General features: G+C 36.3%; 2 protein-coding genes across 2 annotated transcripts; both read left to right on the plus strand.

Moving 5' to 3' along the window:
- Nucleotides 1–302: 302 nt before the first annotated feature.
- Uch (Ubiquitin carboxyl-terminal hydrolase) lies at nucleotides 303–5,829 on the plus strand. The gene is made up of 3 exons (XM_077432319.1): nucleotides 303–487; nucleotides 614–1,631; nucleotides 4,298–5,829. The coding sequence occupies exons 2-3, from the start codon at nucleotides 1,347–1,349 to the stop codon at nucleotides 4,721–4,723; spliced, it is 711 nt and encodes a 236-aa protein (XP_077288445.1). The 5' UTR covers nucleotides 303–487; nucleotides 614–1,346; the 3' UTR covers nucleotides 4,724–5,829.
- A 4,364-nt stretch (nucleotides 5,830–10,193) lies between these two features.
- Cdc50 (cell cycle control protein 50A) lies at nucleotides 10,194–14,741 on the plus strand. The gene is made up of 9 exons (XM_077432959.1): nucleotides 10,194–10,438; nucleotides 12,458–12,591; nucleotides 12,671–12,873; nucleotides 13,468–13,607; nucleotides 13,678–13,797; nucleotides 13,869–13,954; nucleotides 14,025–14,160; nucleotides 14,236–14,401; nucleotides 14,475–14,741. The coding sequence occupies exons 1-9, from the start codon at nucleotides 10,384–10,386 to the stop codon at nucleotides 14,518–14,520; spliced, it is 1,086 nt and encodes a 361-aa protein (XP_077289085.1). The 5' UTR covers nucleotides 10,194–10,383; the 3' UTR covers nucleotides 14,521–14,741.
- The last annotated feature ends 4,441 nt before the right edge of the window (nucleotides 14,742–19,182 follow it).

A 19,182-nucleotide genomic window follows, 5' to 3' on the forward strand; every position in this document is an offset into this window, starting at 1 on the left:
TTAGTTGGACGGACGAACTATTGGGGGCCTACGACAGAGTAAATATTACTTATAATATCACCCGTATCCAAAAGGGTGATATTGTAAGTAATGTTGACTGTCTCGAAGACACCACTAACTGGTATGATGACAGATGAATTAAAATGTTGCTGTACTGGCTGTGAAGTGTTACAGCGCCGCCCTGAAACCCACGCAGCCCGGAGTTTCGGAACGAGAAAGAGAAAGAGCTATTTGCAACTGCAGATAGCTCTTTCTCTTTCACTCACTCTGCCAGTTCGTTGCCTCTGGGCTGAGTTTATTTCAGACCTGGCCACGGAAAAAGCCATATCGGCAGCACTGTCGCGATTCATCCGTCACTTTGTTTAAGATTTTGCGCGTTTATTCTTTCAGTTGATTCGTTGGCTCGCACAATCACAGCTTTATTCGTTTCTTTTATACGTTTTCGTTACTCTTAATTGTTTGTGTACGAGCCTTCATCAAATCTCCAGTGAGTCGTTTTTATTTTGATAACAACAAACTCTTGTATTCTTCTGAAAGCCTATTTTTTTACTCCTGTTTAACTTTTTCTCGTAATTTTTATTTAAATATATTAATTAAGATTTTTTTGATGAAGTTTTTTCAGTGCAGCCCCTCCACTAAAAATTGGCACAAGCCGCCACTGACTTACTTACTAGTCATATGTGAGCCATTCACAGGATTGGTCGCTCTAGATCGGTCACACGTGATCACCCGTCACACTAAAACTGGTCACACCTGAAAATTAGTCATGAAAAAACTGGTCACACCCAAAAATTCGACCAATTTTTAATTTAAAAAAATGGTCACCTCAATCCAGTAACGTTTTCATTAAATTTTCGTTCAAATTTCTCTAAACATCGATCAAAAATATTTAGTTTGTTTTGATTTTCTTTCACATTCAATAAACTTGTAAAATACGATTTGGAATTGCTTACATTATGCTTACATTAAACGTTAAATCTAATAAAATAACAGACAATACCCCTTTGTCAAAGAGTTGACTGACAAACTCCAAATTGAAAAAGATTTATTTCCAAAAGACCCGATTTAAAAATTGAAACGATCGTATCCTTCACTCGTTTCGTTTGAAAATCGTTGGAAACGAAAGCTTACAGGTGTATTGTATATATCACATGTGACGGCAGATAGAGGGACAAGACGAAGAGCCGGAATCGATGAACGACAGCTGCCGGCCGGCACAGTCTGCCAGTGCAGGTTATATTGGAGGGCGAGTCGGCGGGTGACAGTCGAGTGAGAGTGAGAGTTCGAGTGAGAGTTCGAGTTCGAGTTCGAGTGTTGTAGAAAGAGAAAAGAGAAAAGAGATAGAGATGAGCGGGGGAAGCGGGGGAAGCAGCGGGTGGGTGCCCCTGGAGGCGAACCCGGAGGTGCTGAACAAGTACTTGGAGCGCGGAGGGGTGGCGGGCGGCTGCCGAGCGGTGGACGTGTTGGGGCTGGAAGGGGAGCCTCTGGAGTGGGTGCCGCGGCCCGTCCTCGCGCTGCTGCTGCTCTTCCCCTGCTCCGAGCGCTACGAAACCCACAAACGCCAGGAGAGCCAGCGCATCAAAGACCATCCCCAGCACGTGTCTCCCAACGTCTTCCACATGAGGCAGACGGTACGCTATCATCCCCATCCCTCATCCCTCATTCCTCATTCCTTCAACCACCCCAAATTCTGCCGACTCATTCTACAAGTCGTCTCTCTTTTCGACGCTTCGACAATACCAAAGTTGCACAAAGTAACTTTGGTTTATGGTTCGATTTTCGTTTGTCAATTTTTTTTTTCGTGGTTGGCAAACCTTTCTGCGCGCGCGCCCGGCTACAAATTTTCCGCCAGCCATATATTAAATAATCTCAAATGTTTCATCTTCGTCACAAATTTCATCTTCATCTTATGTCTGAAGCTGATTGTTGCTGCAATTGATCGCCAAGAAAATTTTTCGAATTCGATTACTCTGGCATTATGTTGAGTAATTAAGGCTAATGCGTATTTTTGGCGTCCATTTTGAATTTTAGCGAACAAAATGTCGGTTTTTGCAACCATTTATTTTGGAAATTAAGATTATTTTCAATAATTTGTTACACAATTTATGAAATACGTACGATTCAAAGCTAACAGAGTAGTATCCAGTGGCGGCTCGTCTACATGGGCTGCGGGTTTGTAGCCCTCTCAGTTTGGTACAAATGTATGCTATTTTTGTTTGCATTTGATCGCCGGTATGGTCAACGAACTACTGCAGCCTTATTAATGTCTGCAGTCTCCCCCCTCCTATGAATTCCCACGAGCCGCCACTGGTAGTATCCTATTTCAGAAGTGCTCAGCAATTTTTTTTTTCTTAGAAAACCTTGCAGCAGTTTTTTTTTTACAATAAGTGTAACAATTTTTGAAGTTAAAACTTTTTAAAGGTAATACGTACATACACATAGGAACTTGCTTTGGTTTTACCTCTAAAATATTATATGAAACTAAAGGATAACCTTTAGTTTCTCCTCTCATATATATGTATAGTTTCTCCAATACATTTGGAGAAAAAATGATATCTTCGTCTTAAAACAAAGACTATCAACCGACAGGAATTGAGATCCAAATTTCATTATTTGCCAAGCTAAATAACATGAAGAATAGTTCTTCTTCTTCTAATGCCGAATCCATGTTCGGACATAGGCGACTACCATGGGCAGACATCATTTATACCCATGCGAATTCCTCCCAGTCATTGGCAAGCCGATTCAATTTTTCGAGTCCGAATCCCATCCATGACCTGATGTTCCGGAGCCAAGCGAGCTTCTTTCTCCCGAGTCACTATTTGACTTCTATTTTCCCCTCTATGTATGATTGTTTGTTTGATGTATGTATGTATGTATGATTGTTGAAGATAAAATAAATAATTAAGTATTCGAAAAATAAAATCTCATTTTTATAGAATAATGGTACTCAACATATTTAGCAGGCTTCATTTCAACCCTCAACCGAGGAAAAAAAATCACTGAAAAATGTAACGTCTTATTTTACTAACATATAACAATTCTCATTTGATTTATTTTCTGTTTATTTATTCGTTTTATTTTATTTATTTATCTGATTTATTTTCGATTCGATATACTAAATAAGTAATATAAAATAAGAGAAAATGTTTTATTTTATTTTATCTTTTAACCCTTTGCCCACGGCAATAAATATAGCGAACAAGCCCTGTACGCGGCACCTTTTTCACCAATTTGGCAATCGAGTTTTCGACCTTAAATACAGATTTTAATATTTACTCAAGTAACCAAATATGTTAATTAACACATAAAGTATTATTTTAAACAATAAAATACATAATATATCTCGCAGTTTTGGCTTAATTGTCAAATAATCATTCTTCATACAATTGAGACGTATCGTCGCCATTGTTCAACAGACGTGACGTCACATAATGAGGTTTCAGTATGGTTCCACAAAAAACTAATTTTGACTGGTACATATTCATTTTAAGCAAATTGAATAGATGGCATTCAAATCTCAGTAATATATTCAACCAATTTTGAACCTTAAAACAGTTGAAATAGGCGCATATAAGGCTCAAAATCCCGTGCAAAGTTCATAAATTCTATGGAAGACAGCCGCGCTACATACTTGTCGCGCAAAGCTTCCATAGAAGACGGCCGCGTGCAAAGGGTTAATTTATACCAAAAAGCCTAACAGATATCCCCAATGCGCCTTCCTGGCCAGAAACATTGTACATTTGATACAAATATTATTCGTATTATACAAATTACATAAATACATATCAATCCACACAGACATCTATGGTCAAATTTGTAAATTTGCAGCATTTTATACAATTCAGCGAAATTTGAGATTGCTGAAAACTCGAGATTTTGCGAGAAAATGGGTAATGTTGCCAATTAGTTGGAACTGTTTCAATGAAAATCAGATAAATTGGCACACCCTGATAGGAAACGATCGATCTGGAGTAACATATCAGCAGAAACCAATGGGATTTGAACCCCTGACCACTCTGTTCAAACTGATTATATAATCTCTATGGTCAAAATTTCAAGGCAAAAAACTGTCAAGTGGGAAAATCTATAACATAACCGACATTCAAAGAACAAATAATTATTCTCAGTCAACAGGAACAGTCACCATTTATTTTTGTACCTATCTCGTAAACACGACAAAGTCATACAATGTCAATATTGCCGTCGAGTTCACACTCACTAACATTATTCTTTTAATTTGAATTATTTAGATTTAAACTTGAACTGATATAAATTTCGAATTTTTATTTTCCAGGTTCATAATGCGTGCGGCACCGTAGCCCTATTGCACTGCATAGCGAACAACGCTGACAAAATCCAACTGCAAGATGGTTGTTGGCTGAGCAAGTTCCTGCAAGACGCCGAAGGTCTGGATGCCGTGGCCCGCGGATCCTTGTTGGAGAATTGCGCCGGGGTCGTTTCCACGCATCTAGAGCTGGCCATCGAAGGTCAATCGGCATTGCCGAACGCCGACGATCCAGTCTACCACCATTTCGTGGCGTTCGTGCACAAAGACGGACACCTGTACGAGTTGGACGGACGCAAAGGGTTTCCCGTCAACCACGGTGTCAGCTCGCCCGACACCGTGCTCGACGATTCGATTAGGGTTTGCAAAGAGTTTATGGAGAGAGATCCGACTGATGTCAACTTTACCGTTATTGCGTTGACTGCATCCGAATAAATTTGAGACCGATTTGACGTTTACTCTATTCTTTTTATATATGAACCGCAACTATATACAATATATAGCCATCTTTGTTTTCCTTTATGTATTATATAAAAATAAGACTTTGAGGATTGGCCGATTTGTATTACATATACACATCGAATAAGGGTGAAAACACACAGCAAGGAACATGGCACATGGTTTTTTCTTTAGACACTTAACCTTTTGCCCACGGTAATAAATATAGCGAACAAGCCCTGTACGCGTTTTATTTTAAACAATTAAATACATAATATATCTCGTAGTTTTGGATTAATTGTCAAATAATCATTCTTGATAATTGTATGAAGACGTGACGTCACATAAACGAGGTTTCAGTATGGTTCCACAAAAAACTAATTTTTGACTGGTATATATTCATTTTAAGCAAATTGAATAGATGGCATTCAACTCTCAGTAATATATTCAACGAATTTTGAACTTTAAAACAGTTGAAATAGGCGCATATAAGGCTCAAAATCCCGTGCAAAGTTCAGAAATTCTATGGAAGACAGCCGCACTACAGACTTGTCGCCCAAAGCTTCCATAGAAGGCGGCCGCGGGCAAACGATTAAACATGCGAAAAAAATGTGGCAAGCACAGCACAGACCATCCCAAAACCACCTCCTAGAGCCTTTTCAGTAAAATTGTATCCTTGCATTTATCCTTGGTGTATATTAACGGTGTATCCCATATTTGAAGAAATGTAGGAGAACCCCCCCACAGCAGGGAGCCAAGCACGCGACGTGCCGTTCTTCTCTGTGTGATTTCGCCCTAATCCTCGCTGGGTCCAAATATACTTTCAAAAGCTTTTATTACATTGTTGTTTAAGCTTAAAAAAAAATCACAATAGTGATTACACAATATTTATTTAATTATTTTTGACAAAATTATACATACTTCATTTCATATATGAAGACGCAATGGAGATTATGAACCACACACGTGGCATAATTCTCAAACCATCGGAAGCTAAAACTTCTATAGTGCATTTGTATGTGAATGAAATTGAATTAAATATATATTTTGTTTTATTTCTTTGTAATTCACATTTTCACCGAACTGATTTTCTAAATTAAACCAAAACAAATATAAAATTGAATGAGTCTACATATACGTATGTACATATTTTGTGTGAAAACTATTATTATTTATATATATATTCATGTATTATATGTATTTTAAATTCGATTTAAAAATAAATTTATAATTTAAAATACACTTATCAATATTTATTGTTTTCACTGCACATTCAACTGTGCTTCAGCGGCGTAACGTCTGACGAAAATGGTGCATATAAATTTTCTGCTTTAGTCCAGTGGTGTGGAAAAAGTAATAGAGTATTAAAAAGATCTGATTGAATATGCTTTAAGCGATAGTTTTCTCAGCCTTTCGTTTAAAAGAAATTAATATATATATACATATGTAAAAGTTCAGTGCCATATCTTCTTGCAACTACGATCATATCAAACTCGACGCTGATTCACCGTTAATATGTTTGTTCGCATTTAATCACTTATAAAGTATATGTCATTATATTCGTGTATTTGAAAAATGTACGCTTTATTTTATTTTTTTCTTTAGTTTATAAGATCCCTCATTTTATATAATCTCTCCGTACTCCGTATATACATAATTCAAAAGACATTGAGTCTGCGTAGACGTGTATTGATTCTGAGTGAAGACATGTGTATTGAGTCTGCGCTTTAAATTGCTTTTAAATATTGGAAAGTTTGCGAATATGCAATTAATGATGTGTTTATGTATTGGCCATTTTGTATTTATGCAGTTTTTCGTTTCGTATTTGTAATTCTGATATATTCAGCTGATTTATGTTTTTTTTTATTTTTTATTCAAAAATGTGTCAATGGGTTAATAATAAAATATCTAGACATAATTACTTTCATATTCGTTAGCTTATTGATATTATATAAAAATAATTCAATATTTCCCCTATGTGATATTGGAATGTTAAATATTTATTTTTTTGTACTGTTTTTCTATTTTAATGAATAAATTCGCTTTTAAATAATGCATCATGTTTTTTTATTACGAAGGCTTTATTTAAATATACAATTTTGAAACATTTCTGGTTCATTTCTGGTCAAATCTGACCAAGAAAAATATATATACGGTACGATATTGGCTGAAATCGTGGCCTTGACATACTTTTCATATCTAGACTGAATAGGAGAAATACTGAAGTTATTGGTCACTTAAGTTAAAATAATACACTGACAATAATCAACGGAAAAATAATATATTACTATCAATTAGCAGTATATAAAATCACCATCAAGGGAACAAAAGGTTCTCAGTAACGCCACAAACTTTTTTTTATATTTTTAACTTAAAAATTCAAATGACCAATAACTTAAATTGTAGTGTTAAGGTCTGACCGCACTATACGGCCGTCGACTGCTGCAGCACGACACAACACGGCAAAGTTGATACAAAAGGCAACTCTGTCGCGTGACGCATAGTGCGTTATATCTCATACAATTTCATACAAACAATATTTGGCCGCACGCTGCCGTTCGTGTCGCAGACGCATAGTGCGGTCAGACCTCTATCTGAAAAACTTAAAAGCCTCGAAAGCCTAAACCTCTTTTCCAAAAAATCGTGTATTTTTTTGTTTAATGAACATACATACATATGTATGTATGTATCTGGAGATATTAATCTTGAATGTATTGAATATCTCACAAATCAAATTAAATTTCGTTTATCGATTTTTAAGCATGTCAAATTACCTATGCGGTGCAAACGATCGACAAGCGCCAGACAGACTGAACCACAGATTAACGACACGTGTACCTTATGCGTGCGCACTGCTCGCACTTACACTAAGCGAAATCTACCCGAAGTCCCGACATACCTACCCTGTATACGTTCTGTGCTTCTGATACTTAAGTTCCGAATTTTGCCTTATTAAACTCGCCAGAAAGATCCAAATCAATTTTAATAATTACCATTTTAATAATTGCATCTGTGCACATCGAAAGGTTACTCGTCATCTGATGTGCAATCTATCATTCGTGAAGTCGAGAATTGCGTTTAAAGCAGCCATCCAGTTAATCTGTGGTTCAGTCTGTCTGGCGCTTGTCGATCGTTTGCACCAAACCCCAAATTACCTGGTAAACGGAATATTGCGCAAATTGGAATTGCCCCAAAAATCGCGAATATGGAATATCTGGCACTCGAGATCTCGTTAGTCCAATATTCGGCATGGGTTCCTTTCGATTGATGAAGTTTTTGGGTGCCAGATGGTTCGTGATCGATATTTTAGTGACGTGCGCGAGATCGCTTTTTGCGGAATAATCACCGAGCCCAAATTACCTATCACATCTAGGAAAGGAGGTAAGCCTTATAGAGATTGGTATGTGTGGAAACTGCGTGCCAGTTGTAGATAAAGGAAGTATATATTGTATGTGTGATGTGCTGTGCGAAGATAATCGATAATAGGTAACTCGACAGTCTCGTGGTTGTGTGTGTCGCTGACCGATCGACTCGTGGTTTGAATAGGAACCCTTGACTGACTGAGGAGAACCAATGGCGTAACTACCTCATAGCAAAGCATGAGGACTCAACTTGATGCTTTGTTTTCGTTTCCAGGACACGTATTGACCTATTTTGGAGGCGCATGCTTTATAGCTGTGGGGTCAGCGCCAGGACGTCGTTCATTTAAGTTACGTTACCACGTGTTATGTCTTTCAGGCATGTGTTGCGGTTGCCCGATGACATCACTGTTGGGTTTCGTTCGTTTTACGACCGAGCGATGAACTCTTTCTTCTGGAATGGTCGAAGGGACGTTGCCCTTGAGTTATGCATGTTTGTACAGGATCGATGATGAGATCACTGGTTTTGATTCGTAATAGCACAAGTCGTGCTATATTCCTACAAATGCATGTATATTCCATTCGCAATATGTGGAATATTTCCGTACGCTGCCCAACCGTCCGAAATTATATGCGAACCAGGCAGTATATGTCGAAGCATTTCATCTGGTAAAAGTTGAGTTTATTCACGGCACGGCAATAGTCGAGTACTCGCACAAAGCAGAGAATCACGGCAATGAGCGGGTTAGCTCCCAGTGGCAACCGAGCCTAGCGGATCCACCTCGTCTATAAACCCGACTTCTTCTATTCTCAATAAGTTTTAATTTTTAAATCTAAGTGGCAGCGACTGTAGTATTATAATATTTCTTACTACTGTATAGGACAGGTGGTCGGTGGTCACCAGGTTATAGGACGAGTGATAGGCTTCGACCGTTTCCCGGCCTATGGGAATTCAGTTGAGTTTGAAAGAGGATCGTTTATTTTCGTTCAATTGGTACAATGGTTATTGTATGTACGAAGAGGTTTCTTCGGAGAAATGATCTGTATGAACTCCAGAGGCTCACTCTGCCGGTGGAGGTTGCTTTATAAACGTTTCGGGTTGAAGTGTGTCGTGTGCACATCTTTTGTTCTTGGTACTCGCGCGGACCTAGTTATGCTGCGAGCGTGGTTCTATGGGTTCATACGCCTGGACGTAGTTCGTGGTTTTTATGGGTTCAGTGTGTTCTTCCTTTGTTTCCAAGACACGTGTCGACCTTTTTACGAGGCGAGCGTGTGCCATGCGTTAATGACTTTCCTGGATATGTGTCGCAGTGACCTGATGAGATCATTTAAGTTGTACTTTATGCCTACAACTGTAATAGTATTATTATTTATTGACTTATAATATACCGTAATATTTCCCCAATCCACATTATGGTAATTGGATTATTCGTCACATTGCGGTGGTCACAAAGGCAAATTTTGCCATGAAAATCGCGAATACACAATATTTAGCCAGCAGCATAGCTTGGACGTTAAGCTTCTGCTTACCGTCAAGAAGGTGCCGGGTTCTATCCCTGAATGAAAATTAATTTTTCAGAGTATGCTGTTGGTCAGACCTGGATTTGTGACTCCAGGTTGATCGTTTCCTATCAGAGTTTGCCAATTTTCTCTGATTTCATTGTTGAAACGGTTCCCGGAAAAAAAATTGGCTAAAAATCCTTCCTACCTACTATGTCACCACTATTTGAAAAATTTGATTGATGTACAATAAAAATTTATGTACAATTCATAGATGTCTCGTTAATTTGCGAGTTTTTTCAGTGTCTCGCAATTCAACGACTTATAATAAAAATGCTGTATTTGTATTTGTAATTGGCCAGGAAGGCGCATTGGGATTTACCTGTAAGGCCTTCCTGGTATATATGTAAAAATAAAATAAATAAATAAATAAATTTGGCACTCTAGTTCTCTTTAGTATGATAGTTATCGTTAGTACGATGGACTTTTCGGCTGCCAGATGTTCCGTTATAGAGATTTTAGTGACTTTGTGACCAGTAATCACCGAACCCCATATTATAACTTCCCTTACCTGAAATCGGTATTGTAAATAATAGGTTGGCAAGCGTGTATTGCATGAGCTGTCAAGTGCGAATGTCAGAAGTGGGTGCAGCCCGATCGAATTGCTGTCACTCTGAGATCAAATCGACCCGTTGACTTATCGACCAGCTGACCAGCTGACCAGCTGACCAGTCGACCAGTTGACCAGTGTGGTCTGCGGTGCTCCGATATCCTGTAGCGACGGAGCAACAGCTGGAGATGTCGTCTCCGGGCGACGCGGTCGATTCGACCCTCAAATCCAAAAGGCCATCAGGTATACATGGACTCACATTTCATAAAACATTTCGAGTTCCCTATACGGTTAACTGTAAATACTGTAGCGTAGGGGTGGGTTCACGATCCAGTTGAAAGGTCGTTTCACAGTACTTATTCAACGATTCAAGAGGTCCACATGGATCCACCGCTCACTCCAGAATAATCTGATATACCGTGTGTACCTCCTTATATAGGACAAGTTGCACAACATATCTAGCTTCTCTGATCCATTAATGTGTCCATTGTCTAGGCCAGTGGTTCTTAACCTTGTTGGAGGTACTGACCCTTACCAGTTTCATATGCGCATTCACCGAACCCTTCTTAATTGGCACCCGAATCATATGATTCGGGTATGTGTCTTGACCTCCACCGAACCCCTGAGATTGACTTACCGAACCCAGGTTAAGGCACTTAAAAGTCTACCGTGGCGACTCCAATGTTTACGCATGCACCCGCCCAGGTCAGTGAGAACTCCAGCGTATCCTTTGTTCGGGCACTTAAATTTCACTTTATTTGAAAAGCTCATATTAATCAGATTTTGAGCAAATTTAAAAGTTTGTAATATATCTTTTATATATAATATATGTATATGTGGATGAAGTTTCAATGATGTATCACATGACAGATTATCTTGTATACAAACAGACAAAAAAACTCGAATATATTAAATATTTGATAAAATCAACAACGAGCGTTGCTCCACAACCACTCAACCAGTTCAGCGCAGCTTTCATTAAACCAGTCAATTTCACCAGCAACCCGGTTGAGCAGATAAATTGATAACGCTCTAGAGATTAGAAAAGGTTGCCGACATATTTATATTTCCATTTATGTCTCATCACCACCATCATAATTTTTACATACATAGATATATACCAGGAAGGCCTGACAGGTAGTCCTCAATGCGCCTTCCTAGACATTTAATTACAAACATTGCAGCATTATTATATATATATCACTGTATTTCGAGAGGCTGAAATTAACAATTAATCCATTGAAACATCTACGGATTAAGACTTGTACATAAATTTTTACATACTGTACATAAATCATATTAAAATATTTGTAGGATGATTTTTTTGCCAATTTGAGGAACCGTTTCAATGAAAATCGGATAAATCGGCAAACTCTGATAGGAAACGATCGACTTGGAGTCACAAATATCCAAGTCTAAACAGCAGTATTAAAGATTGGCACGGGATCGAACTCGCTAATGTTGACTACTTACAGCCATTCATCATCCACCGCTGAATGGAGGCTTCTCCAACACCCTTCCATTCGTTTCTCCTTTCCGCAACTCTCATCTATCTCACCCTGGACATTTTTCTAATTTCCTCCAATCTTCTTTACAGCATCACATTTCATCCTTTTACATTCTCTCGGGTAGCATTTTAACACTTTTTTTGTCAATCTTTCGTCCATTCTTCTAGTTACGTTGCCATTTCAATCCCTTCACTCTCTCTATATATCTTGTCATACTTCTCACTCACATATTCCGTTTCCTATAGTATTGTTGCGTGGGGGTGGGTGGGGGATCCAAGTAAAAGGCCAAAGTCGTTTCACAGCATTTATTGGTGATTAAGGAGATACACGCACTGGCAGTGCTCCGTCCAGAATGTCTTGATATCGCCAAAGTACCGCCTTATAATGGATAGGTCGCTCAGGGCATCTTCGACGTCCGGTTACTTCCCTATTGTTTAGGCATGTACCCGGATATGTATTCCCACGCTATCGGTCACTTCTGAGAAGGGACCAATTCGGTGGCCATTGTTTAGCCTACTTGCACTTAGTCTGGAGATAATCCTTGAAACCAATTATAACGGTCACACAGTCTCTGGGATGTTACTCGGCCTAATCCGATTGCACTTACTCGGCGGTGTACGTAACAGTATATTACATCCTCAGTCCAGTTAGTATCTGTAGAGTATCGGTAACCATTATCGTAAGCTTTTCTATTTATTAAAAATTTATAACATTGACCTTTTATATACATACATATATATTTATTGATTTTTAGATTCCGCTTTTAAACAACAGCGTTTACCTGCATGGCAGCCGATTTTGACTGCAGGCACTGTTTTGCCTACGTTTTTCATCATCGGCATAGCCTTCATTCCGGTAGGAATTGGCTTGTTGTATTTCTCTGATGAGGTGCGCACTTATACAATACATATACATATGTATTATAAAATCGACACACATATATGACTACATTACGTTTTAATTTCAGGTGAAAGAGCATGTCATTGATTACACATATTGTAAAAAAGACAACACGGAAGAATTGTGCGCCGATATCATCACGAAAACTCCCAATGCTGACTGCTATTGCACTATAAATTTCAATTTGTCTGAAGACTTCAAAGGAGACGTGTATATTTACTACGGGCTCTCTAACTATTACCAAAACCATCGACGTTATGTCAAGTCGAGGTATTGCAAATGATCTGCTATTGATTTTTAATACATTTTGAGCATGTTTAACCGTTTGCCCGCGGCCGTCTTCTATGGAAGGTTTGGGCGACAAGTCTGTAGCGCGGCTGTCTTCCATAGAATTTCTGAACTTTGCACGGGATTTTGAGCCTTATATGCGCCTATTTCAACTGTTTTAAGGTTCAAAATTGGTTGAATATATTACTGAGAGTTGAATGCCATCTATTCAATTTGCTTAAAATGAATATATACCAGTCAAAATTAGTTTTTTGTGGAACCATAGTGAAACCTCGTTTATGTGACGTCACGTCTGTTGAACAATGGCGACGATACGTCTCAATTGTATGAAGAATGATTATTTGACAATTAAGCCTAAACTACGAGATATATTATGTATTTTATTGTTTAAAATGATACTTTATGTGTTAATTAACATCTTTGGTTACTTAAAATTAATTAATTAATTAAAATCTGTATTTAAGGTCGAAAACTCGATTGCCAAATTCGCGAAAAAGGTGCCGCGTACAGGGCTTGTTCGCTATATTTATTGCCACGGGCAAAGAGTTAAATATAGATTGTATTGTTTTGCTTCAGGGATGATAGTCAATTGCTGGGACAACTGTCTCTTACTCCATCCAGCGATTGTGAGCCTTTCGCTTACGACTCCAATAATACTACCAGTGAAAGAAAGCCTATAGCTCCATGTGGTGCTATAGCCAATTCTCTCTTCAGTGGTTTGGACCTGTAATATTTTCGTATTGTAATTTATGTAGTGTGTTTTGGTTAAATTGCTCGTTTTTGCAGATGAGCTAGAAATATATTCCCACAAGCTGAATGTAAATGTGCCATTGCTGCGAACGGGAATTGCTTGGCCGTCCGATAAGCATTTCAAATTCAAAAATCCACCCGGAAATCTCACAGAAGGTATCGAAATATGCTTTGAATTGAGTTAGAATTGTTATTTGTTGATTGACTGAATCGATTTTATTTTTAAGCATTTAAAAACTTCAGCAAACCGACGTCGTGGAAGAAGTACATTTGGCAATTGGACCCTGACGATGAAGAAAACAACGGTTTTCAGGTACGATTCTTTTTGCATTGAAACTTTTCATACGAATATTTGTTCACTGTCGCATTTTAATATATCTCAGAATGAGGATCTGATCGTGTGGATGAGAACTGCTGCTCTGCCGACCTTCAGAAAATTGTACCGACGTGTAAATCACGCTGCTTCGAGATTCGCCCACGGATTAATGTTTGGAGACTATAGCCTTAAAGTCAAGTATTGTGAGTGAATCTTATCTGTAATTATTTATTACTCGTATTACTGATATGGAGACTAATGCGTGTTTGAATTTTTAGCGTATTCGGTAACGGCCTTTGCCGGTACAAAATCCATGATAATATCTACTACATCATTACTCGGTGGGAAAAATCCTTTCTTGGGTATTGCTTACATCGTTGTCGGTTGCATTTGCTTAATTCTTGGAATTGTGCTTCTTATCATTCATGTAAAATGCAGTAAGAGGTAAGACAATGTTGTTAATATCTTTAAAAATATTTTAAATTAACAAAAATATTTATTTTTCAATGTTTTTTAGCACTACTGAAATGATCAACGTGAATCCACGGACACCTTACTCTTAAAATGTTTAAATTTTCATTGATTAAATAGTTTTTTTTGTTCCTATTGATTATACATATATAGTCATTTGTTAAATTATGTTATTTGACTGTGCAATTGATCATAATTTAACGTTTCTAAAACATTTTATCGGTCTCCGTGACGAGACAGAATGTTAAATTACAGAAAACGCAAATATCGGAAGGCAAAGATCGAAAATCGAAAGATCTTAAGTCGAAAGATCAAAAAAAAATGGTGCATGGTAAACGGTACATACTCACTTAATTTGCGCGAGCAAGATACAGCAGGAACAAGAGAAACAGGCTTTTCCTCCCGTATTAATGTGCGCGCGCAGAATACAACAGGAATAAGAGGAACAGGATTTTCCTCCCGTATTAATGTGCGCGCGCAGAATACCGTCTATTGAGGAAAAGCATGTTCCTCTTGTTCCTGTTGTATCCTGCTCGCGCAAATTAAGTGACTATGTACCGTTTACCATGCACCATTTTTTTTTGATCTTTCGACTTAAGATCTTTTGATTTTCGATCTTTGCCTTCCGATATTTGTGTTTTCTGTAATTTAACATTCTGTCTCGGCAACGTAGACCCACATTTTATATTTTGTACGATCAACTTTTCAACATTTCCACAACACACATTGTTTCACACTATGTATTATATATTTTTATATGAGACATTTTATATGTGTAAGATAATTTCAGAAAATACAGATATATATATATATATATATATATATATATATATATATATATATATATATATATATATATATATATATATGTATATATATATATGTATGTAGTCGTAAGATGGCAAAAGATCTTAAAAGTCTATCGACGGATACTATTTTTTATTAAAAAAATAATATATATAAATGAATAAGAAAGTATACAATCTGGCACGTATCGAGAAATTTCAATCTAAATAAAATTTTCAATATTATGATTGTTTAAATAAAATTAGTATTAAAATTGTTGAATGTTTAAATGATTATTTATACAGTAAGTTTTAATGAAAATTTGAACGTTATTTTATTTGTTAAAACTTAACAAAATGTGGTCTGTTGCGTTTATTTTTGCCAAATATTATACATACATATATAAAGCTTGCATTACTGTCATTTTAATATAGACACATATCGAACACTAATAAAGAGCTTATGACAAATAAACACGTTGAAACGTTAAGCTTATAAATTTTTCTGTTTATTGTTTCCGTAATTGTAGTATACTATTATTCGTGGTAGAATTGCTGTTAGCCTTTAATTTCATCGGAGCCTAAGTGTTCTTATAATGTATTTGAATATTTATAAGGTCACATACATAGAAGCTATACAATGTTTATCGTCAAATCTTGTCGTATGACCGTGAGAGCAAAAGCAGTGTATTAAATATTTAATATTATAGATTGATGTTTCTTATTATGTATGTATTCAGGAAAATGTATGTTTAGTTATAATTATTGTTGTAGTATTATATGTATTTATATAGTTATTTCAAATGTTATTAATGCTTTTAAGTAAACTTATTTATTATCAGTGTATAAGAAAATATTTTTTCCACTAACATAGGCTGTGGTATAAATTCAAAATGTGCATAGGATTAATTTGAGGTTATCGTATACATTTTATTTTTTCGTTTTGCACTTCATTTGTAGGTATTGTAGGTAATGTTGCAACACATATTTAATCTGCCTGTTCTTAACATTAATTTTCACAACTTTGACGACTTCTCAATTGGAAAATTCTATGTCAAATCATGTAATGAATGTGAACCGCCGGTTTAAATGCAACGGGGATTCCTCGAATCGATTTCTCTCTCTCTCTCTTACGCTGATACCTCTTGTCTGTTTGATTTGTTTATTTAATTTACACTATGTATTATGATAGATCCAATGGAGTTACTATGGCCTTGGATGACCCATCAAGTGTCTTAACAATGAACGTAGTTTCACACTTCTCTAGGAAAAAATTGCAATGGTCGGTTTTAGAGTCCAGTTTTGAAATTTCATTCTATGTACGTACATTAAAAGCACAGTACTGTAATATTAATTTAAATTTATTTATTTTTTATTACATTTATGACGTTGATTTTTTGATTGTGTGTTTATATTTAGTTAACGAAGTTGTTATCAAACGTTTCTGTTAACAATTAAGTGTATTTTTAAAGAAAATTTCAATGCTGGACATTTTACGATGCCTAATAAATATTATTGGTATGTTTTTGTGCGTTTTATTTCACACGTTCCGTTTGTCTTTAAGAGGGCTGTACACCCGAAACCTTAATTTTGTTGCCGTTCCTTTCTTCGATATACATATATATTGAGTGAATGTATATTTTGAGTGAATGCGACAATATATATCAATATATGTATATATTGAGTAAATGCGACAGTTGCGCTTCGACCAGATAATACGTACATATTTTAAATCGACAAAATCGAGGTTTCGTACTCTCCAATTTTCTCCTCCGAAATTGGACCAATTTAAAAAAAAAAATCATCATCGGCATGAGAAAGATATTTTCTATGCAACTGTGCGCGTATTTTTTTAAAAATCGACCGTTAAATAAGCACGCTAAAAGCTCTTCGTGGGTGTAAAAAAGCGGCGATTTTATAGATGTTTGGTGGATTTATTTGACACAAGTGCCAAATATTCCGTATTCGCGATTTTCATGGCAAAAATTGTCTCTTTGGCGATCGCAATGTGACTAATAATCCAATTACCAAATACATAGTAGTAATAAAAAATGTTTTTAAATTATTTTATTGTAATTTTTAATTTTGTATTCAAAATGTTGCCGTCTGATCTTTTTAATGGTGGGATATATGGATATTTTTTTCAAAATAAAACATTATATATTTTTTGTTCAAGGCGTCCTTGAAGTTTCATCTGTTGATCGTAGGGTTAAAAACCCCAATTCTAATTTATATTGCGATGAATCTGAGATGTTTTTAGAACTAAATTTAATATTAGGTATATTCAACGGCATTGTCCTTATAATACCGGTTTTTCAACCACACATTTAACTTTTTTGCTCCAAATAACACTATTACAAATTCACTCTGAGATAACCTTCGCGTTTCTCTCTTTGATTGATGACCGAGAAAATGTAAATTGATCCATATTTTAATATTCCGAATCCTACGATTCAATGTGATTTTTAAAATATAATACAGGTAGTATCGAGAATTGGACTTTGGGTCGGGTTAAACTAGTTCGATATATCTAACATATCATGGAAAAAATAACTTGCCTTGGATTCTTGGCGAGTCAAGGTCGACCCATGTGAGAAAATTGTACGTGTTGAATTTGTGTTATACATATTAAATCGATCTTGATTGTTATTGACCATCTATGGCGTCCGAGCGAGTTTTGTCTGAGCAGAATCGAGTAAAAACGACGTACCCGCCCTGCGAATTCAGATGTGGCCTTTGCAAAAACTATGTACTAGCGCTCTTTGGCCGAAACTGGGGATAAAAAAAGCAGACAAAAACCTTCTAGCGTTCATCGACTTTTCCAAAGAGCAGCGATGAGACGAAGCCCTCACAAGACGCAAACTTGTTCAGGCCGTGGATTACTGTTCAACTGTGACGAACAGTTGGTTGGTCACCCGGAAGGCCAGGGTCGGGTTGGTTTTTGCCATCGGGCAAAATGTCTGTAAGATGGTGAATGACGACTGAAAGACTATAGATCAGTGGTTCTTAACCTTTTCAGTGAACTTTATCTATATACATAGTAACAATAGATGAAGTTTTGTGATCATGCGAAAATTCGAACTCGAGATTTTGACTGATTCGAACTCAGAATCGATTACTGATCACGTTTTCATGATCTAGAAAAAATGTGTGTGTGTGTCTGTGTATTTTATGGATTTTTTGAACACCGTTTAGTCCTATCAAACCAAAACTTGGTATCGAGCACTGAAATTCTTATAGACATGACGAAAATTTTTTTCAAATTTTTAAGTTGATTCAAACCGCTAACTGAATCGGATTATTTTTTTTTACATGTAATAGAAATAATAATATCTATAACCTTATATTTTTTAAATATTTTTATCTGAACCGGAAGTAGTAGTTTTACTCTAGAGAATCGAGGTTTTTTATGTTTTTCTCAGAAACCTTTTGGTTTATTGAACTGAAATTTTATATCTAAAAGTTTAAGCGTAATAGAAAGTTATGAATAAAATTTGGTAAGCATACCTCAACCGGAAGTGGCAGTTTACTTTTGTTCGATTTAACTTCCACTATTTTTTTGGACCCCTTAAACTTAAAAAAATTCAAGTATAATTTTTGTATTAATGTGATGAAAATAAAAAAAAATCACTAAATTTAATAAACCGTAAGTGGGATTTTCTCCTCTTAGAAAGGTCAAAAATGTTGTCACCTGGATCCTGTCCACAGCCCTAAACGTATTAAGCTGAAAAATTATATTTGTATTCTTTATGTACTAACTTAGATTTGGTAACGTTTTGGTCAGAATTCGTAAACCGGAAGTAGTATTTTTTTTTTAAACAATATTTTATTATTTTATTTTGACCTTTTAAATTATTTTAAGCGTCGTGCTATTTATTATGTATAATAAAGATAGTGATTTTAAGTAAAAATAAAAAATAAAATCACCAAATTTAATGAACCGGAAGTGGGATTTTCTCCTCTTAGAAA

Source organism: Arctopsyche grandis, chromosome 6 (genome assembly GCF_051622035.1).
Source record: "Arctopsyche grandis isolate Sample6627 chromosome 6, ASM5162203v2, whole genome shotgun sequence".
Lineage (NCBI taxonomy): Eukaryota > Metazoa > Arthropoda > Insecta > Trichoptera > Hydropsychidae > Arctopsyche > Arctopsyche grandis.

What these genes read in the sequence shown, in the direction of transcription:
- Cdc50 (XM_077432959.1), top strand. Translation starts at nt 10,384, where the DNA reads ATGTCGTCTCCGGGCGACGCGGTCGATTCGACCCTCAAATCCAAAAGG. An exon ending in CGACGTTATGTCAAGTCGAG is followed by an intron (nt 12,874 to 13,467) that starts GTATTGCAAATG and finishes GTTTTGCTTCAG; the next exon opens with GGATGATAGTCAATTGCTGG. An exon ending in AAGAAAACAACGGTTTTCAG is followed by an intron (nt 13,955 to 14,024) that starts GTACGATTCTTT and finishes AATATATCTCAG; the next exon opens with AATGAGGATCTGATCGTGTG.
- Uch (XM_077432319.1), top strand. Translation starts at nt 1,347, where the DNA reads ATGAGCGGGGGAAGCGGGGGAAGCAGCGGGTGGGTGCCCCTGGAGGCG. An exon ending in TCTTCCACATGAGGCAGACG is followed by an intron (nt 1,632 to 4,297) that starts GTACGCTATCAT and finishes TTTATTTTCCAG; the next exon opens with GTTCATAATGCGTGCGGCAC.